General features: G+C 34.6%; 1 protein-coding gene across 1 annotated transcript; it reads left to right on the top strand.

Moving 5' to 3' along the window:
• The first annotated feature begins 1382 nt into the window (after window positions 1–1382).
• On the top strand, window positions 1383–20166 carry LOC143921624 (laminin subunit alpha-1-like). The gene is made up of 34 exons (XM_077444978.1): window positions 1383–1524; window positions 1588–1733; window positions 2001–2052; window positions 3261–3345; window positions 3461–3564; window positions 5378–5484; window positions 5558–5741; window positions 5815–5951; window positions 6032–6262; window positions 6338–6562; window positions 6948–7265; window positions 7341–7525; window positions 7609–7870; window positions 8551–8722; window positions 8806–9036; window positions 9110–9621; window positions 9700–10172; window positions 10255–10514; window positions 10592–10888; window positions 10973–11139; window positions 11226–11539; window positions 11612–11893; window positions 11969–12143; window positions 13344–13509; window positions 13592–13848; window positions 13932–14163; window positions 14749–15085; window positions 15160–15307; window positions 16277–16438; window positions 16514–16792; window positions 17744–18043; window positions 18118–18370; window positions 19103–19241; window positions 19324–20166. Exons 1-34 carry the CDS (start codon window positions 1383–1385, stop codon window positions 19325–19327), a joined length of 7338 nt encoding a protein of 2445 aa, XP_077301104.1. The 3' UTR covers window positions 19328–20166.
• Window positions 20167–20571: the final 405 nt, after the last annotated feature.

The following is a 20571-nucleotide window of genomic DNA, read 5'->3' as shown; positions in this document are numbered from 1 at the left end:
CCATTATTTGCCAGTAGCCTTGTTTGTTTGACTTTCCGCCCCCAACTCGTTCTGTCAGATTTTAATTGTTTATTTTAATTTAAACTCCTAAATAAACAAGCTTTGTTCATCAGAAAAACTAGCAACCGATTTAAAGAACGGACCTCACAAAAAATGCAACCGTAAGTATAATGACCCTTATGGAAAGAACACGTTTAAAAGTACGGCACGGGACGCGTATGTAGAATTCAGCAGTGAAATGCGTAATTTTCATGTCTTTCTTATTAATTTACACGATCTTATTTCGACAAGTTTCACCTTTTCTTCAAATATTGAAATCGTCACTATCGATGACTGTCAAAACTGTCAATACAAGAGAAAAATATCACCGAAAACACTCCAGGGGCTAAGATTTGCTAAGGGACGTGACGGTACTGATTTGGCGTATCGGAGTATGTTTATCGTTTCTCTTTCATTTGCAAAACTATCTAAAAAAAAAAAACACGTGCCGCTTGCCCCTCTACGTGTCTTTCTCTTTACTGTTCACCCTATCCAGAAAAATCATCTGAATTTGCTTCTAAAACGAAATAAAGCATCTTCTTAGTCCTCTTTATTATATTAGTTGGTTCCTTTAGGATGAAGAAGCTTAGTATTAAAATACTTACTTAGGATATCTCAATGCTGAAACTTTAAGGAGAGGCAATTTACTTAATCCGCTATTGCTCTAAGTAAATCAAGTCTTGAAGTAATTTTTCAGATCAGAGTAATATCCTAATAGATAATAGTAATATCCCAAGTAGCCCACATTTCTGAATAACATCTTAATTGTCTTCAAAACTTAATCTTCTCAGTGATTTGTCGAACAATCGATCGAGAATGCAACATTCCAAGACCTCGTTATTTGTTTCCGCGCGCCTTGAACTGATTTGTTTTGGGGGAATCGTTTTACGAGCCGAGTCCCTAGCCATATTTTTTCTGTGTAAATATGTATGTGTAATTTCAACAACAACAAAAAATAGTTCACAATGATGCGAACGGAACAGAATTTAAACGGCGAGTCCGTGCAAGCGAACGACGCGGCGGACCATACTATAACAATCCACTACTAATACCACTACCTCAGATAGGGCCGATTCCGGTTTCTAAACTTCTCTATCCAAGTGAACAATATCTTGAATTGTTGATTTTTTTTCAATTTTAGTCTAGTCTAGTCCCTCTAGTCCAATGACGACACGCCACTGACGACATCAACCTATCCAAAGATTAATTTGTAGATCATTTTACTGATCTTTCTAACCAAAGTAATGTACATGCATTCTACTCTCAAGTAGAAATTCTCGATTTTTCGATAAAAGGTACCAACAAAAGGTTCAAATGCACTCAAGCAAGTGCATATGTGCACAATGCGTCTCTTGAATATGGTCAACACTTCTCAATCGAGCTGTGGAGCAAACCTGAATGCTCCCGTGTTCCACCACGTGCCTCCGAGCCACGATCAATCGCGTGCCGCACAATCATTAATGTGTGACGCGAAGGAATCAATCAGTATCACACGAACAAATACCCACTCCACTAGTAATGTACCGTAAGCCGATTTATTATATTAAGTGCTTCGCGGGGCTACGGTACGTGCTTCTGGCCTCTCCACATCCCAAATCCAATTGTTCTTCCATTGTGATGATAAAACGCTGTTTGAAATCGATACACGCGAGTTGGCTCTTTTATACTTTTGTAATAGAGACACTACCGTGCTCGTTAACCTTATCGATGCTCGAAACTATAATACATACATAAACTGTGCATGTCATTTACCTAATTGTAGTTTTCAGTGCAATTCAATTACGATCTCGGGTTGATTCTCTTGGGTATAGTCGACACGTGAGAGAATGCCACTATTAAAGTCCTACTAGGCTAGGGCTGCCATACGTCCCTGTAGACCAGGACATGTCCCGGTTTATAAATCTGTGTCCCCTTGTTCCGGTTCATGAGTTGTCCCTGTGTTCTATCTAACAATGAGTTAGGACACACTGAGTGGTATGGGACGTCACGTGTTCTTAGCTTCCCACTGTGACCGTACATAGTGGGTGTTCCCCAAACCGAATTCGGGTGTACTTGCACGTGCAGAATGCACGTGTATGCATATCCATATACAACCCATAAGTTTATTCAAAAATTAGATTCACCGTTAACGATCACTGTCAAGCAAGGATAAATTATTATTTAATCACTCCAGGAGATGATTTCTGGGACTGTGTATCATGCATATGGGCTGCGCTTTTTTGCATTTTTAAAAGTATCTAAAAAAAAAACACGTACCACGTACCACTTTATTTTCGCCCTTAATCAGACAAAAAAACTAAAGAAAAACAGATAAATGTGAGAATGTATAAGGAGAAATGTACATATATAAGGGCGGCAAGGGGCCAAGGACAAGTGCTAATGCGAGTCGCCAGAACTAATCATATTCTCATCCATGCGCTAGTTTCACGGTCATTTCACCATGTGACCTTTTCACCGTGGGACGAATTCATCGGATGCTCTGCAATTACTTAATCGTATACACAAAGCCGTGCGAAGGGAGCGACAGTCCCGCGCTTAAAATCTGGGGCGTCAAAACCGTCATCAAACATTTGCTCATCCACTCGTCATTGCTCATCTTACCTCAGACATTTTTTTTATAATTTTGTCCACACATCTTCCTCGCGGCCTTCCTTTCACCCTTTTTTATTTTATTTCTTACACATATATACCAGGAAGGCATAATAGCTAAACCCCAATGCGCCTTCCTGGTCAATTACAAACAATGCAGCATTTTAATTTCATAATTACAAGACACTGAAAAACTGGAAATCAACGAGACATCTATGAATTTTAAACTTGTACATAAATTTTATTCGACATTAATCATACGCAAATAGTAGTGACATAATAGGTAGGATGGTTTTTAACCAATTTAATAGAGGAACCGTTTCAACAATGAAATCAGATAAATTGGCAAACTCTGATAGGAAACGATTGACTTGGAGTCACAAATATCCAAGTCTGACCAGCAGCATTACAGATATTCTCAGAATTATTTTTTTTTAATCGAGATCGAATCCGGCGCCTCTCGGTGCTAGGCAAAAGCCAACTACCGAGCCATGCTGCTGGCATTTTCTCGGGTACCTTTCCAGCACTCCCTTTCAAAATGAAAATACAAAAATCGATTCCATAGTTTAGTCTAAATAGCTCGCGAGCTAAGATAATTGAAATAAAACTGCAAGTTTATTGATTATATGTAGTTGAAATCATGAGTCAATTTCCAAACGTCCCTGTTGGCATCTTGACTACTACTATGGCAGCCCTATACAAGGCTTGTATCTTCAGGTAGATAGATTATCCCTGAAGGGAATTAGCCTAGCCAGCCTGCCGAGCAGCTACCGGTTCTTAGTCGAGCGCCACTTACTGACATCAATCACTGCTTTTTATTTGTTTTGATAAGAGCTGAATGCGAGCTGTTATTTAAAACCATCTCCACTACCCACAAGCCAGATGGCCACGGTGTTTACTATTTATACGCACCGCAATCAATCGACCCATTCAACCGTATTTCCCCAATAAAAATTATCTCATTAAAAACTTGTGGATTTTATTGTATTTAATCTCGGATTTGAATCGCATAAAATAAAATAGATAAAAGATTTTATTATAAAATCGTGATGGTATATATATTGTTTACAGTTCATTAGTTAAAGTCATTTCAAGGGGTACAATAAGTCGATGCCTGCTCTTTTATTGTATGTATCTATGTATGTATGTACATAGATCCGATCGTAAGGGTTCAGTTAATAAATCGTACATATCTTTTGTTTGCTGCAATTACGAAAGATTCTTTACCTCCTGGGAGGTCTTTTGATTGCCTGATTAATTTTGAACCCTCATTGTAATATCGCGTTATAATCTTATATTGCTTTTTGATTGTGTTTCGTTTCTGTACGCTACGGAATGAAATCAGTTCATGGGACAGATAATAAATTATTTCATTCAAATGATTGAATGAATGCATATGGAAGAAAATCTAAATTTTAATTCAAATATGTACCTTTTTATTTTATTTATACAGGTTTTTATTTTATTTATACCCATTTTTATTTTATTAACGCGACATATATGGTCAACATTGTACATAAGTATTATTCAAGGCCAATTACAAACATATGTAGTTCATCAAACATTACAATCATTATAGAGATATCTATGGACAAATTTTTGCAGCATTTTTAAAAATCAACAAATTATTTTGTGAGAAATGGGACAGGATTGACAATTTGCTATAACCGTTCCCAATTAAATCAGATAAATAGGCAAACACTGAAAGCAGACGATCGACTTTGCAGTCACAAATCCGAGATCTGGCCAGCAGCAAAGCCAGGAATAGAACCCGTGACCATACAATCGAAAGCATTACATGCTAATCACTGATCTATGAATTGAATATGTACAAGTAATATAACTAAGCTTTTACCATAACCAGTAGTATAATTCGGTGGTTGCGTGAACGCTAACCACCGAGAGGTCCCAAGCTCGAACCCTGGTTTGACATCGATTGAAAACAATTTATTCCAAGTATTTCTGCAGTGCTGCTGGTCAGACTTGTATATTTGTAACTCCAGGTGGATCGTTTCCTTTCAAAGTTTGTCAATTTATCAGATTTTCATTGAAGTGGTTCCAACAAATTGGCAACCTAACCCATTTTCTCGCAAATTTCAAGTTTTCAGCATCTCAAATTTCGCTAAATTTTACAAAATGCTGCAAATTTGACCATAGATGTCTCTGTAGATTTAATTGATATTAGTGTTTGTTTTGTATAATGCTTACAATACTTTGTACAATGCTTGACTATTTATGTAAAAAAATATAAATGGGTGCACACCTTTTAAATAAATAAATAAATTTAACTATGCTTTTCTGCAATTGGATCATATTGTAATGCCACTGTGGTATAATAAATAAATAATAAAATTACTATATGTAGGTATGTAAAATTCGAATAAACCCTCAAATTGTTATTGTTAAACTTTTTTGGAATTACTGTGCTTTTTAGTGAGAATTTTTTCATTTGAAACGCTAAACATGTGCGCCATTTTGAACGTCTGCAAACTCATGAAATAAATTTGAATAAAATAAGTAATCGGTTAAAAATAACACTCGGAATGAATGTATCTGTTGAATTTCAAACATTGATTCCAAAATTTGCCATATGGCACGTTATGTTATTTACACAAAAATAAATATTCAATATTAACGGTGACTTTATTTACAATTTTATATCAAACATTATTTATTATACTGCTTCATATTCGTACTGTGTATTAAAAATAAATTTCTAATATTCTTAATCGCACTATTTTTGTTACAGGTTGCAAATGTAATGATTTCGGCTCGGCGAGTAAAAGCTGTCATATTATAACCGGTCAATGTAAATGTTTGCCCTATGTCGTCGGTCTCACTTGTGACCAATGCGAGGTATTTATTTACATCAATATGTCTTACTATATATACTAAAAGAAATGCTAATTTAAATTATTGACAATTCAAGGTAGGCTACTGGAATTTGGAGACCAGATTAGGATGTGAAAAATGCCCTTGTGATCCAATAGGAACAGATAATAACGTTTGTGATTTTCGTACCGGGGCTTGCCGTTGTCGACCGGGTATTGGAGGAGTTGCTTGTGATACTTGCTTACCGGGATATTACGGCTTCAGCAACAATGGCTGTTTACGTTAGTATAGTCTTACATTTATTGTAAGTTTGTTTTCTATTTCGTTGTGTGTAATTTTTTACAAAATTTCTAGGTTGCGAAGAATGCTCTCCGGGTAAAATTTGTGATCCCGATACAGGAAGATGTATATGTCCTCAGTTGGCTCAAGGAGCTACTTGTACAGAGTGTCGTCCTGGATCTTGGGGATTAGATCCAATCAAAGGATGCAAGGTTTCATTCGATTCATTAATTTTGTAACATATGTACAAATATTATATTTAAAAATTAAATACATGTTTTGATCGTTTTAGTATTGTAACTGTTCTCTCGTTGGTTCGGTGAAATCTCAATGTGATCCTATCAACGGGCATTGCTTATGTCGAGAAGGTTTTACTGGACCGAGGTGTGATAAATGCGCTTCTAAGTACTTCGACTATCCTCGGTGTCGTCCGTGTGCTTGTCACTATCCTGGTACTATTCCAGAAGCTTGTGATAGTAGCAATCATTGTTATTGCGATGAAACAGGACAGTGTCCTTGTAAAGTAAGCATTGTTTTCAATATACAATTTTATTTATTTTAAATGTTTTGGAATTAATTTTAATGTTGCACATTTTAGGCTAATGTTATTGGTCAGAAATGTAACGAATGTAAAGATGGTACATTTGGACTTTCGATTGACAGTCCTTCGGGATGCACTCAATGCTTCTGCTTCGGACGAACATCTCACTGTACACAAGCAGGACTCACTTGGGGACATGTACGACTCAATACACGGAGAACTCTCTCTATAAAACCATCAGTTCAACCTAATACATATGGTTCTGCTATCAATCATATCTCGGTATAAAATGAACTATTTTTCACATATATATATATATGTATATATTTTGATTTTTTGATTTTCGAATGCTTTTTATTATTACGAAATTAGGTTCAAAATACATGTTATATCTACTTTAATAGCTACTGATCTACTGATCATTTTCTATTTTACAATTTAATTTAATTTGGTTAGTAATCATAGTATTATATTATTCTAATGTTAATGTACAGCATAATAGGAAAAAAAGCTCAAAAACCTATTTACAATTCTTATAAATGCTCATAATACATATAATACATAATATTAATTAAAGACTCTCTAAAGTCGATGACCTAAAGCAGATTGTGTTTAGGTAATCTGTGTCTATATAAATATATATTTTAATAGCATTATTATTCTTCAGATAAATAAAATTGGAGATAATAATTTGGATCTATACGCTGAAGATATGAACTTGGATTTAAATGTGACCGGTGGTATCACTTTAATACCCGACACAGAAGGAAACGTAACTATTGAAACCAATTATGAACTACCAGCTCCGTTGTATTGGTCCTTGCCGAAGAAATTTCTCGGCGATAGAGTCACATCTTACGGGGGATTTTTGAAATTTACAATTGAGAACTCCGGCACTTCTGATAGAATTTCAAATATGATTCTAAAACAGTATCCTCTGGTCCAATTGCACGCTCAAGGTCTACTAGTACTAGAGTATCATGAAGTATGTTGAATTTTAACTAGAATCTTTAACCTCCGGTCGTAATCAATTTGATTCATGTTCCAAAATTTATTACAGATTTTCCCTTCACCGAGTGGAGAGTATGAAATCCGCTTTCATGAGTCATTATGGACATTCAGGAATACAAGGGTGGCTTCAATGCGACCGCTCGACGTTGACAGATCAACTCTAATGATTGCGCTACAACATCTCGATGGTATATTTATCAGAGGGACACATTTCACAAATCTGACACTAGCTACGTATGCCTATTTACATAAATATATTGTACATACACGCATGTTTTTATTTATTTCATTATACTTTAATAATTTTACTTCCGTAGATTGTCTGATGTTTCTATGGACACTGCGATACCTATACGCGGTCAACCGGCACCATTGGCTAGTAGCGTAGAGCTTTGCACTTGTCCTTATCAATACAATTCAACGTCATGTCAGGATGCTTCCATAGGATTTTACATACCTCCACATCGGTCTTTCTCAAATGCAAGCGGAACTATCATCATTCAACTCATCAGCAAAGCTCAACCTTGTGATTGCAATGGACGTTCTGATTCTTGCGACAAATATACAGGACATTGCACAGTATGTCTTCAATTCAAACCTTTCATAAGCCAAATCAACTAATGCCAGTTATTATATATTGATTTATAACATAACCAGCAACATAGCTCAGTGGTTAGCGTATAATACTAACAACTGAGGGGTCATGGGTTCGAGCCCTGGCTCAACAGTGTTGCTGGCCAGATCTTGAATATATGTGACTCCAGGTCGATCGTTTCCTATCAGAGTTTGCCAAATTATCTGATTTTATTGTTGAAACGGTTCCTCGCCAAATTGGCCACCTACCTTATATTTGTCATCTCTATATAGTACATAGTTACAACTTTGACCATAAATATATTTTTAAAAATTATCGAATACAAGATATACAAGGGTAAGAATACAAGGGTAATTTTGTATGTGAGAATATTTTGCATATAATACAAGTTGATATGCAACCTGTCTTAGCTTGTCTGTGACGTTTTTAGTTTATGAGCATTTTTTGAATCGCTCATATCTCGTAAACGATCACCAACCAACAAAAATCATTATCATATTCGAATTCAGTGGGTCAAAGTTAGTAAAGATTGGTTAGTCTCCGCTCTGGTAATTTTTTTTGTTGCTCAGTGTTATTAATTTCGCGTCTTGTTGATTTGGTATCTAAAATAATCACACAACTACATATGTGTATTATTTCAAGCATTACTTTACATTTTGTATAGAATTGTAGATTCAATTCTGGAGGTCAGTATTGTGAACAGTGTGCTGAAGGATATTATGGAAATCCAAGGGATGACAATGGATGTATATCTTGCCCGTGTCCTCATTCTGCACGTAATAATGCTGCATCATGCCAAATCAGATCTAACAGATTTGTCTGCTATTGTAAAGAAGGTATTTGTAGCACTTCATATGTATATATGTACACATCAGTGAATGAATCAAATGACAAACTCACACTGTTTAATAATTTCAAGGATATACCGGTGAAGATTGTTCAATGTGTGATCATGGATGGTGGATGGGCAACGATGGCAAGTGCCGTCCTTGTGAATGTAACGGAGGTGGTACTATGTGGCCTTTGAGTGGAAGTCAGCTAAATTGTCACCCGGCAACTGGACAGTGCACTTGTCATCCTCACGTTACCGGTATGAGGTGTGATCTATGTGTCACACCTAGACATTATCTGGATAATTCTATTTGTCTTCGTAAGTTTCAACTAGTTTATATCATGATTTTGAACCAATCATACCATATAAATTTAATGCATTGTCTTTTCAGCTTGTGACAATTGCAGTCAAACTCTCTTGGATAAAGTTGAGCTGATGTCATACGAGTTAGAGAAAGACACTGAACATGTAAAAACAGATGAAATTCCAAAACCGTGGATCGCCCTTTACAAAATATCGAATACCAGTGCTAGTTTGAGAGACGATCTCGGCGATATGTTTAAAGCTATTGATAAAATTAATTCACTGCCTGACGAATATTTTTATGGTATTGGCAGAAAGGCAAAGTCCATCGCTAAACAGCTTCAGACGATGGAAAACAGTTGGAATGGTACCCGTGATTCTTTAGTTGTGCTTAATAAAAATGGTAAATCGTTGTTTGATGATTTGATTGAGATACGAAAACGACTCGAGTTAAAAATTCAAGAGTTGGAAGACTTCAGCCGACATGATAAACATTTAAATATAAATAAGGCATTAAAAGAAGGCCGTAATATGATGCATAAAATAAGAGAACTCAATTTAAAACACCATACAGAAAAGGCAAACAATATTTCATATAAGGTAATAGATTTAAATTTAAATGATTTTTTTTTATATATGTATATATAAATTATCTTATTAAATTAAATTTGATTTCAGTCTAATTTACAATCAACTGTCATTAAAGAAAATGCTTACAAACTTACCGATCACGACAATAAAGTCTCTGAACTAATAAATGATTTCGATCTTTGGCATAATAAGACGGATGACATCATGCGATTTGCCAATTATGCATCTGATTTGGTCGTTAAAGTTTCCGGAATGAATTCTTTACACAATTTGAAAATAAAACATTTGGAAAGTATTTCTCCCGATACAGAAATTACATTTGATGGTGTGATAAAAAAGAGCAGTCATTTGAATGAGCAATCAATGGTTCTGTTGAACGAATGTAAAGACAATATCCTTAATCTTCAAGCTCTGGCTCCGATATTAGCAAATCAATTGAATCATACCATGATGCGAGAAAGTATATTATCGCGACTGAACCCAGAGTATAAAGAAAAATATCTGATTCCAGCCAAAGAACATGTCGATAATCTTACGAGAGTGACTTCCAGATATATAGAGTATGATTAAATTTTAAATATTATTTTTATTTTTATATATATATATATATATATATATGGTATTAAATATGTATTTCTTTAGTCTCTTTACAGAAATAATGCTAAACGCTCGTGATCCATCAAAAGCCTCTACGGCATATGAAAATATTGTTAACAGTATTGAATCGGCCGAATATGCGGGTCAGGAGGCTGTAAAAGCTGCAGAGCTTGCTAGCATAACTGCAGTCGGTGAACCAATATACGGAAATTCGACGAGTTCTCTGCTTTCGAAATCGAAACATTCTAAAAATAGGTCTAATAAACTTCTTCAAAATGCTATAAAACATGAATCCCGTCTTAAAGGTATTATTTTTGAGCTTTTATTAATTTAACATTGATTAGACTAAATATGAAAATGTTTATTCCATTTTATATTACAGACACGAATACAGATTTAGAAAAATTAAAACGCATCGTTGAAAATATTAACTATTTCATTAGAAATATCGCATGGAAAGACAATGAATTGCAAGTAAATACAGCCAATTTGAACAATCAAGATTTCAGGGAAAATCTTGAAATCGCCAATAACAAATCTCGCAGAGTCTTCGAAAGTGTAAAAGCTCTGTATAGTGAAGCTAGCAGTATCAATAATGATATTAAATATAAATTAAAAAAGAAGTTACAAGATTTACAAAGCCACGGAGATGACAAAATTGGCGGAGCAGAAGAAAATGGTACGTTTATATAATTCATCATCTTATTTCACATATTTACAACGACTAGAGTGTTTTAATAACCATAAATCGTCTATATTGAAGTGTCTCAATTGAGAGGTAACATCAGAAAAGCAAATGAGCTTTTGGATAATTTAAAAAAGGCAAACGACTTGAGAGAGATGGAAATAAAATTTGCTAATTCATCGATAGCTGCCAAATTACAATTGTTGAAAGATCAAATTCAAAGAGCTAAGCATGTTGCTGATGGGGTAAATTATCTTTTGAACTATTATAATGCCAATTTATTGTTTATATGTAAGTAACAAAATCTGACTGATACATTTCTATATTACAGATTAAAATTCCACTGCAATCTACCGAAGGCAAAGGATGCTCACGCTCCTATCATCTTTCAAATTTAGCTCCATCTACAATAACCAGCCTTACGGCAACGATATCTGTCACTTCGCTGAATCCGAAAGACTTTACATTGTTTCATTTGGCTAGCTCTAGTACTGGGGATTTCATTCGACTTGAAATCATCAACAGAAAAGTAATGTTTTCGTGGAATCTCGGAGGAAATACTGCATCCATTGTTCATCCTGAAACTTTACAAACATACGATGATTTATCAACGGAATACCGTTGGTATTCAATTGACGTCAGAAGGTATTCATTCTAACATTTATTTTATTTTAAAAGTAGTTTCACAAGATGTTATGGTATTGTTGCTATTTTTAGAATCTGGAACGTCGCAAAACTTTGGGTGTACAAAGTTCCATCAGACGACGGCAATTATTATACAGAATCTAGAGCAGAAACCAATTCAAGCCATTCATCATGGGGAGTTATAAATGTCAAAGCAGGTGATTTGATATGGGTGGGTAGTATTGGGAATCAATTCCAAAAAGGAGTAGGACTATCAGGATCTTTACATAAATTGAGCTATAATGGAAAACAAATTCGACTGTGGAACTTCCATTCACAGCCTGAAAATAGTGTTTGTGAAAGTGGAATAGATGAGTATGTACATATATTTCATTTTTCTATACCATATTTTATTTTTGATTTTAATCATAATGTTTTGTGATTCTGTAGAGCTGAAGAATTCAAAGTTTCTGAACAAAACATGTATAGTTGGAACGGTGCCGGATATTCTGTTCTGCAACGCTCTGATGGACGTCTTTATAATAAAAATCAATTCAGTATTCTTTTAACATTTAGAACCTTCGATGAAAATGCTCTATTATTTTTAGCAGTGGATGAAGCCAATGTAAGCCTAATTATTGTATATAAATAAGTTTTTCAAAATAGGGAAGAAACACTTAGACCATTAGTTTTTGAACTTCCATTTGGATGTTATCCTTCAACTCCTGGATAGTTTGAAATCGATAAACATACGAAAAATATAAAATGTGTCCTATCCTCTTTGAACCAAACCATTCCAGAATTTAAAATTGGTCGTTGCATACGGCTCATTCTTTCGTAGAGGCCATTTTGGCGGGAACGAGAGATCAAGTGATCTGCGCTAGTAAACCATCGGTCCACGAGCGCCACTCACCTAATATCTACGTTACAATATCATCTGTAATCCGGTGGACGATCTGCATCTACTCTTCCCGGTCCTATGCCAAGTTTAAAGCAACATTTAGGGACGATGCCGTCAGTTCTTTAATTTGGTCTGACCATCTTATGCGAGACCATTATCTTGCTCGCCTTCCCTCTAGTGTTCTGGTAACTAGCAGTTTTTTTAGACTTTCAATACTCTTCCTGGTAATTTGATCAAAGTTGGAAAGAATCATTTTCTTATATGTTGTGAAGAGTCTCTCTGAAACTGTCAACTTTTTTAGTTCAGTTATTCTTATACGTTTGCGCGTTTTGGATCGCTTTACGCGTGTCTAGAGGTTGTTGTCTGGAGCTGTGCGATTCTTGTTTTCCTCCAGGTGCCCAAAGGTCACTCAAACTCAGTGTTATAAATGTATTCCTACAAGATCCAGGCACCTAGGTAGATAAAATCGATGACTTCCTTATAGTCTTTTAAACCATTAGACTTTGTGAGAGACTCGAATCAATCAACGAAGAGGGTGTTTTTTTATCACTAGACCCAAGTATTTACTCTCTATTTATATTCTACGAAACATCCATATCATCCTCATTGCTCGCCATTAATGTTGTGTCGTCCGTGAATCTTATATTAGAAATCTTTCTGCCTCCTATTTTTATACCACCTTCCCATCCACCGATTACTCTTCTCATTATGTATTCCCCATACACTATATATTAAAAAGATTAGAAGAGAGTATATAGATTATATGGCTTATTATATGGATTATATTATGTACATATAAAGATACTCAATATTTGCATTTCAGTTGTAATTTTCAAGATACTGGTAATCTAATTGTTTCCACCCAAGCCCGGTTTTTTTGAGTAAAAAATTGATTCTTCTTATAACTAAATAAAATCTTTTCAGAGTCGGTCTGTATCCCTTCAGTTGCGAGATGGTCGTATAGTTTTCAGAATAGATTATGCTGGTGAATCGAAACTCGAAATAAACACCACTGAAAAATATAACACTGGAAAATATGTGAAAGTGCAAGCTGCCAGAGTATTCAATTTAAGAAGGAAAATTGAAAATGGTACATTTTCTATCTGAGTACTGATCGTATTATATTTTTATTATTGATATTAATATTCGTATGTCATTGAAATTGTGTACAGGAAGCCTTAAGGTGGATGACTTGGAACAATTTGGTTCACCGAATCCCCCCGTCGTTGGATCAAGCTCCCTTCCGGATTTAACCAACAGTAAATACATGTTTGGTGGAATACAACCACTTTGGAAACCACCTTCTTTCATAAGATCACTTCCACCTCCGTTTTTGGGATGTCTAGGTGATCTCACGGTAGACGCCGTAGGTTTTAACCCCACAGATACTGCAGTATACTACGGAGTAGAAAGCTCATGCTCAGACAAGGTATAAACAGTATTTTTTTTTAACTATCGTATTGGGCCATTAGGATAATACAAAATGTGAATATTGATCATACATATTTTTAGCCTTTGACATCAGTTGGATTCTACGGTGATGGTTTCCTTGAACTGCCGTCTCATACGCTGCGTAAAGCTAGTAGTTTTGGATTTATGTTCCGGACGCTCCAATTGAAAACATTCTTACTACTGTCAGCACCTCATCACTACTATTTGAGAAACAGCGATGAATTAGACTTTGAACCAGACAATGATGTGCTAAATCAAAGTGAAGGATATTACTCGCTATCAATCGTTGATGGTAATTTACTCTATTATATACTTTTGGGAATAAACTTTGGACTTCTTCTTTGTTGTCGCTTTCTTCATATCTGAAAGCCGGGACCTTCTCATCTTCTGTCGTCCATAATGGTCCTCTAGCCTTCTCGACATCTTACAGCTCACGGTGACTCAACTACCAGTCCCACTCCATCTTGTTGGGAATCTTAGCTTAGCCCATTCATTATCCAAAATTTTATTCAAATGAGTTTGAATTTAATTAAAATGTATATTTCTAGAACTTCTTTGCAAACAGTTTTGTTTTTTTTTTCACTTCTTCTCTATTTTACTTTTACAAATTAGAATCTAATTTTCTCCTCCGAGTCATGTACTGATTTTGAAATATCAACCAATGAGTTTTCATCCTTTCCCTATTAAATTTCACTAATCAAACTTCTGAATTTCTTTTAAGTTCCAGTAGATTTTTCTGTTCAATCAAAAATTCTTTCATTTATCCATATAATATACCCCAAAAAAAGGACATATCTCAAGAAGGCAGAAAGTGGTTAAGAATGTGTGTAATTAGAATCTTTGGCTTTGTTATTTTATCTTATACATGCTTATTTAGGTAAAATACATCTACTGATGAACGCCGGCAAAGGTGATTTAAAGCTAGTGTCTAACGCGAGCACTCTGAACGATGGACACTTCCATTCGGTGAATGTAGTCAAGAGTGGAAGGAAAATAGAATTGCTAATCGACGAGATTGTTCAAGCGAAAGGAACTCTTCCACAAAAAGCTGTAGTGCTTCATTCAATGCCTCTATCAATTGAAGGAAACGCAACCAAAGGACTATTTTTAGGTGGTTTTCCGAGTGATTTGAACGATACCGATATAACAAATCAGCACATCGCTTGTGCGATTCCACTGAGAGGTGCTATCAAAGAACTCGTATTCGACGGAGAGTGAGTAAATTTATTAACATCATTTATAAATCATCATTCTGGATTTTTTCAATGTTTATTCTTTATAATATTAGGATCGTGCCTATGAGTGACGTTGTTCAGACAAATCACGCATCGATCGGTAGATTGGGACCTCCGATGGGTGAAGAGTTTGACATCGGAGCCAATCTACTCAATACACAGGAATCGGAATTCAATCCCACTCTTAAAGGTTGCCGAAAGGTATATTGATCATGTATTTTTCTAAGATACACTTTAAAAATTAAACAATAATGTAGTTGTAACACGCTTTAGATGCATATGTTAATTTTATAGTTCTTATATTGTAATGGTCAAATGGTTTATTGGTATTTCTTTCCTCTGCTTTTGATATCTATCTTCCTCATAATAATTAAATTTTACATTAAACAATTATTACATAATACTTTTACTAAGTTTAAAACTATCCAAAATTTGTTGTGAATATTCCCAAGTTTTTACTTTGTTGTTTTTTTTTCTATGTACACAATTTCAATAACACTGAAAGATAAATATATTTTATTTTGAAATAGCCAAACTGTCAACAGCACGGGGAAAATTGATCGATTTCCAAGAAGATACAAATGGATTCAAGATTGTATTTATAACGATCTCAGATCTTCACCAAGATTTAGCATTTATTATGATAATATTATATACATATTTTTCGAGTCAACTTATTTCATATTTTTAGTCATTTTGTTACCAATCAAAGTCAAAGAAAATTATAAATTATTTTAATTTAATGTGTAGAAAAATAAAATTATGTTACCATGTAGAAGTATACATACATATGTATGTCATTTTTCAGTCGTCTTCCTCCTCTTATCAAATTCGTTGCAAATTAAACTATTAATCAACATTAACCAACGCACAAAAAGTATTTATTATCATAAATACAAACTATTTAATTAAATGTATATTACACGCTCTCTTTACTACGGGAAATATCACTTTCTATGAACATGCTTAATTTAGTGACTAAAATGGTGTTGGTTAAATTTTTTCTTCACTAGATGCATGCTTTATAATGAATCTTCCCTTACAAAAATTATAAATAATATCTAAACATATAAGTAAGTTAATCTTATATATTATATATAATAAGATTTTATTTTATTATTTCGCATTTTACACCATTATACATGTGTACTAATTATTTTTCCGGAGCAGTTGTACAGTTATAGTCTTGAATTTGGTGCTGCCAAATTTGGAGACAAACCCAATAGTTACGCACAAGTACAATTCGTCGGAAGGAACATATGGCATAGAAATCTAGCAATTAAATTCGATTTCAGAACTTTCTATCCTAACGGACTGTTGATTGTTTCATTGGTAATTGATTGCAATTGATACGCAATATTTTTAATACATACTAAAATATTAACAACTCATCAATTCCGATTCTAGGGTAATAGGGATACACCTAATCATGTCGTTTCGTTGTTCTTACGGAACGGAAAAGTTACTCTGTTGGTGAAAGGTAACAAAAAGAGAGAGAAAACAGTTCCTCTTCAGACCAATGATGGACTGTGGCATCACGTACAGTTGACTTCCTACAATAAAAAGGTTTCTATCAGTGTTGGAACTGTCACCGAATTTATAAGAATGCCGAGGAAAGTATCTGTCAATAATATGTTCTACGTTGGCGGTCTACCGAAAAAGCCTTCATTCAACATACCACATCAGGTTTGTCATAGCTTTTAATTTTATGTTGTGCATTACCAACACATTTGTGCATTACAACACAGTTGTGCATTACCAACACAGTCGTCTCACTCGCCCTACCCCCATATTATAAACTAGTATTGTGTCCGTTGATTTCAATGGGTGCTTTCGGAAAGGAATTGATAGACGAATAAAACTAAAGTTATATGTTATATATAAATATAATGGTAGTTTATAGGTGCGCGCATTACACGCTCGTCGATGCAACCCGTTCGAAATGATGAATGAACGTGTGTGTCGCTATATGTGTACGCTTCCGTGCATACTTAGGCGCATCTGACGCTGACGTCACCCGTCGCTCGACGCTCAATATCAGGAGCACATGTCCACACCCCCCACTTATCCGCGTCTCCTCGACACGATCTCACGCTAGATCCCTATAGCAGATGCTTAAAATGCACCCATTGGTCAGAATGATGATACGTTCCTCTAATTGGTCAAAGATTTTAGTTCACGTGGACCACTTGACTCTGATTGGCTGTGCGCCTTGTTCGCGTGTACTTATTTTATTAAATATCTCCATACTTGTCCACGCGTCCGCCACAAACATACATACATCGCGTCTGTTTTTATATTATTTTTAATTAAATTCTAATTATGCTGACAAATGAGGGTAGGTGGCCAATTTAGTAAGAACCATTTCAACAATGAAATCAGATAAATTGGCAAACTCTGATAAGAAACGATCGACCTGAAGTCATATATATTCAAGGTCTGGCCAGCAACACCCATTCAGAGATCGAACCCGTGATCCCTCGGTTGTTAGCATTATACGCTAACCACTGAGCCATGTTTCTGGTTATGAAATAGTACTAAAAAAATAGTACATTTCAATAAAACTCCATTTAATCGTAGCCTCGTTCGATCATATTGCTTTGATACATGTTCAAAATGTATGTTGAAATTTTCCAGATATCCAAGATTGAAGGGTTGAAAGGTTGCATCAGAAAACTGAACGTTGATAACAAATCTGAGGATCTGGTCAAGGATGCGAACCTCCACCAGAACATCGGACAGTGTTTCCCGACGATCGAAAAGGGATCATATTTCGCCGGAGACGCGTACGCAATCTACAACAACAAATTCGAAATTGGCGAACACTTGGAATTGCACATGGAGTTCAAAACCGTCGAAACCAACGGTGTACTATTGAGCGTTGCACATTCAAATTCCAACTCGCCTGCCTTATCTCTGGAACTTCACAATGCTAAGGTAGACAAAACTTCTCATTGTCGATGTGTATACCGTGTGATGAATAGAAAATTAAACATTTCTTTTTTTTTTAGATTGTGATGTCCGTATTGACGACGTCTGGTCGCCATTTTAAAGTTCATACAAGTTTGCCGTCTAAATACGGCCTGTGCGATAATACTTGGCATAATATATCAGCACTGTTCTCTGCCGATGGACTCACAATCCGTGTAGATCAACAGCCGGAGAAGAATGACGTGGGTTTCGGAACTGCTTTCGGTCACACTACGCCTCCGAGCATCAATCAATTTGTGCCGTATGCTCCTCTCTACATCGGAGGATTGCCTGGTATATTATATTAACGACTTAACGAAGTGGAGTGGAAGCAATCAGACTATTAGTATCTTGAAAATGAACTTTCAATCGAAAAAAAATCGTTAGCTGAATAACTTAAGGTTGTGGCTATTTGCAGGTACTATATCTGCAAATTATTGGCTATTTGCAGGTACTATATATGCGAATTATTGGCTATTTGCAGGTACTATATCTGCGACAGGCGCAAAGCCTTCTGCGCATGCGCGTGAACTGTCACTGTTGGCGTGTTTACTGTTAAAATTTTGTTTTAAACCTTTTAAAAATTTTGTTCGAACTCGTTAAGTGACGTAGAGTAAAAAATATAATCCAAATTAGTTAATATTATTAATTGTTAGAAAATTATTATCATATACAACGTATAATACCTGCATACAAGAACAAGCCGCGAACTAACTTAATGATATAAATATATTATAATAACGTGCGAAATTTATTTGCCTCATGTATAATGAACGATTGATTAAACAAGTCTAGCATACATTAAATGTAAGAAATTTAACACGCGCATGCGCAGAAGGCTTTGCGCCTGTCACAGATATAGTACCTGCAAATAGCCACAACCTAACTAAATAGTACATTTTTAAAATATATATAACAAATTGTTTCCACCCCACCTTATTTTTTTTTATTTATTATATAAAGAAATATACATACATACAAAGTCTCTTTCGAAATTATATATTAAATAACTTGTTATGTTTTCAGATGGTGCACCGACGGGTACGCTAATATCAAAGGATAGCTTTAAAGGTTGCATCCGACACATTTCAATAAGAGGTCAAATTAGAGACTGGACAGACATGGACAAATTGCATAACTTATTATTGAATTCCTGCCCCGTAAGGTAGTTGTTTGTTTCTACACGGATCTAACCTTATATGTCAATATATGACAAACAAATCAAATAATAAAAAAAATATTTCCAGTTAAGTTACAAGATGAATCAGCGACATTGACATGTAAAGGAAAGGAATTCCTCCATACATTTCTTCATTATATTTTATTACATTATGATGACGGATCGGAGAGAACTGTATGCTTTGCGCCTAAAAATGGGGTACCAAAGTGTACATATTTATACAATTTTATACTGTGTATAATGATGAATAATTTATTGTAAAATGTGATTATTTTTTCATGACATGTGCCAAAATGAATATATTGTTTGTATGTTAGCCGTAAGTTTCATAATTTATTTTCTGTCATAATAATCGGCATCTACACCTACGAAAACAAAAAAACCCAATCGACTAAATTAGCATTTTGAGCTCATATAAGTTCTATGAATGTTCCCGGAATATTTCTACGATTTTGTACATAATTGTAAATATTTATAAAGTGCATGTAAAGATTGCTGTATAAAAGCCAACTTTCAACATCTGTACTGTAAATGCATACTTTACAAATATGTGTAGTAAGATATTAAATTATTTTTAGTATATGTATTGTATTAGAACAAATGTGTAGACGTAATTGTAGTAAACCAAAGAAAGTCCGTTGAATTGAATGTATGTATGAACAAAAAGATAAAAGTTTAAATTAAGTCTTATTTTATATGAAAATGTATTATACTGCCGATAAATGTATTTATTAAAAATCATGCAGACACTTCCACAACTTAATATATAATGTTTCAATCTTTTAATCATTACCTTAATAATGTAAGTGAGTGTTAATTTGCAATGACGGTTAAACATAATGAGAGAAATTGTATTTTCGCAGTACATTTTATTTTGTAAAATTTCTAATAATTACAACGTTCAAATCACATTTCAAGTCTTTTCATTCATTTTTATAATATTTATTATATAGACCAACCTCGTGGAAATTCAAGATCAAAGCCCAATGTGTTATAATAGTAGTTATAATATAATAGCAAGCTCAAATTGACAAACGTACATATTACAATATATATTTATTACATTCATTATATGTATGAATTTTAATATTTGCCAATGTATAAAAAATCAAGTATTTAAAAATGAAGATACATTTCCTATAATAGTAATAACCGCACCGCCTCGGATTTCAATAATACCAAGCCGGTCGATGAATATACATATTTTTGCTTATATATTTTAATAATGTATCCAAACCAAGCATTAAAAATACATATCGAAGATGAATATGTATGTATATAAACGATGGAAACAATCTCGAATGAATTGTGTGTG

This window comes from Arctopsyche grandis, chromosome 13, assembly GCF_051622035.1.
Source record: "Arctopsyche grandis isolate Sample6627 chromosome 13, ASM5162203v2, whole genome shotgun sequence".
Classification (NCBI taxonomy): domain Eukaryota; kingdom Metazoa; phylum Arthropoda; class Insecta; order Trichoptera; family Hydropsychidae; genus Arctopsyche; species Arctopsyche grandis.
Note: the sequence above shows the minus strand (reverse complement) of the source record. Positions and strands in the feature narration are given on the sequence as shown.

Coding starts and splice junctions, on each gene's coding strand:
- LOC143921624 (XM_077444978.1), top strand. CDS start 1,383: ATGCGTCTCTTGAATATGGTCAACACTTCTCAATCGAGCTGTGGAGCA. Junction 6,263..6,337: donor CAGGACAGTGTCCTTGTAAA/GTAAGCATTGTT, acceptor TGCACATTTTAG/GCTAATGTTATTGGTCAGAA. Junction 9,622..9,699: donor CAAACAATATTTCATATAAG/GTAATAGATTTA, acceptor ATTTGATTTCAG/TCTAATTTACAATCAACTGT.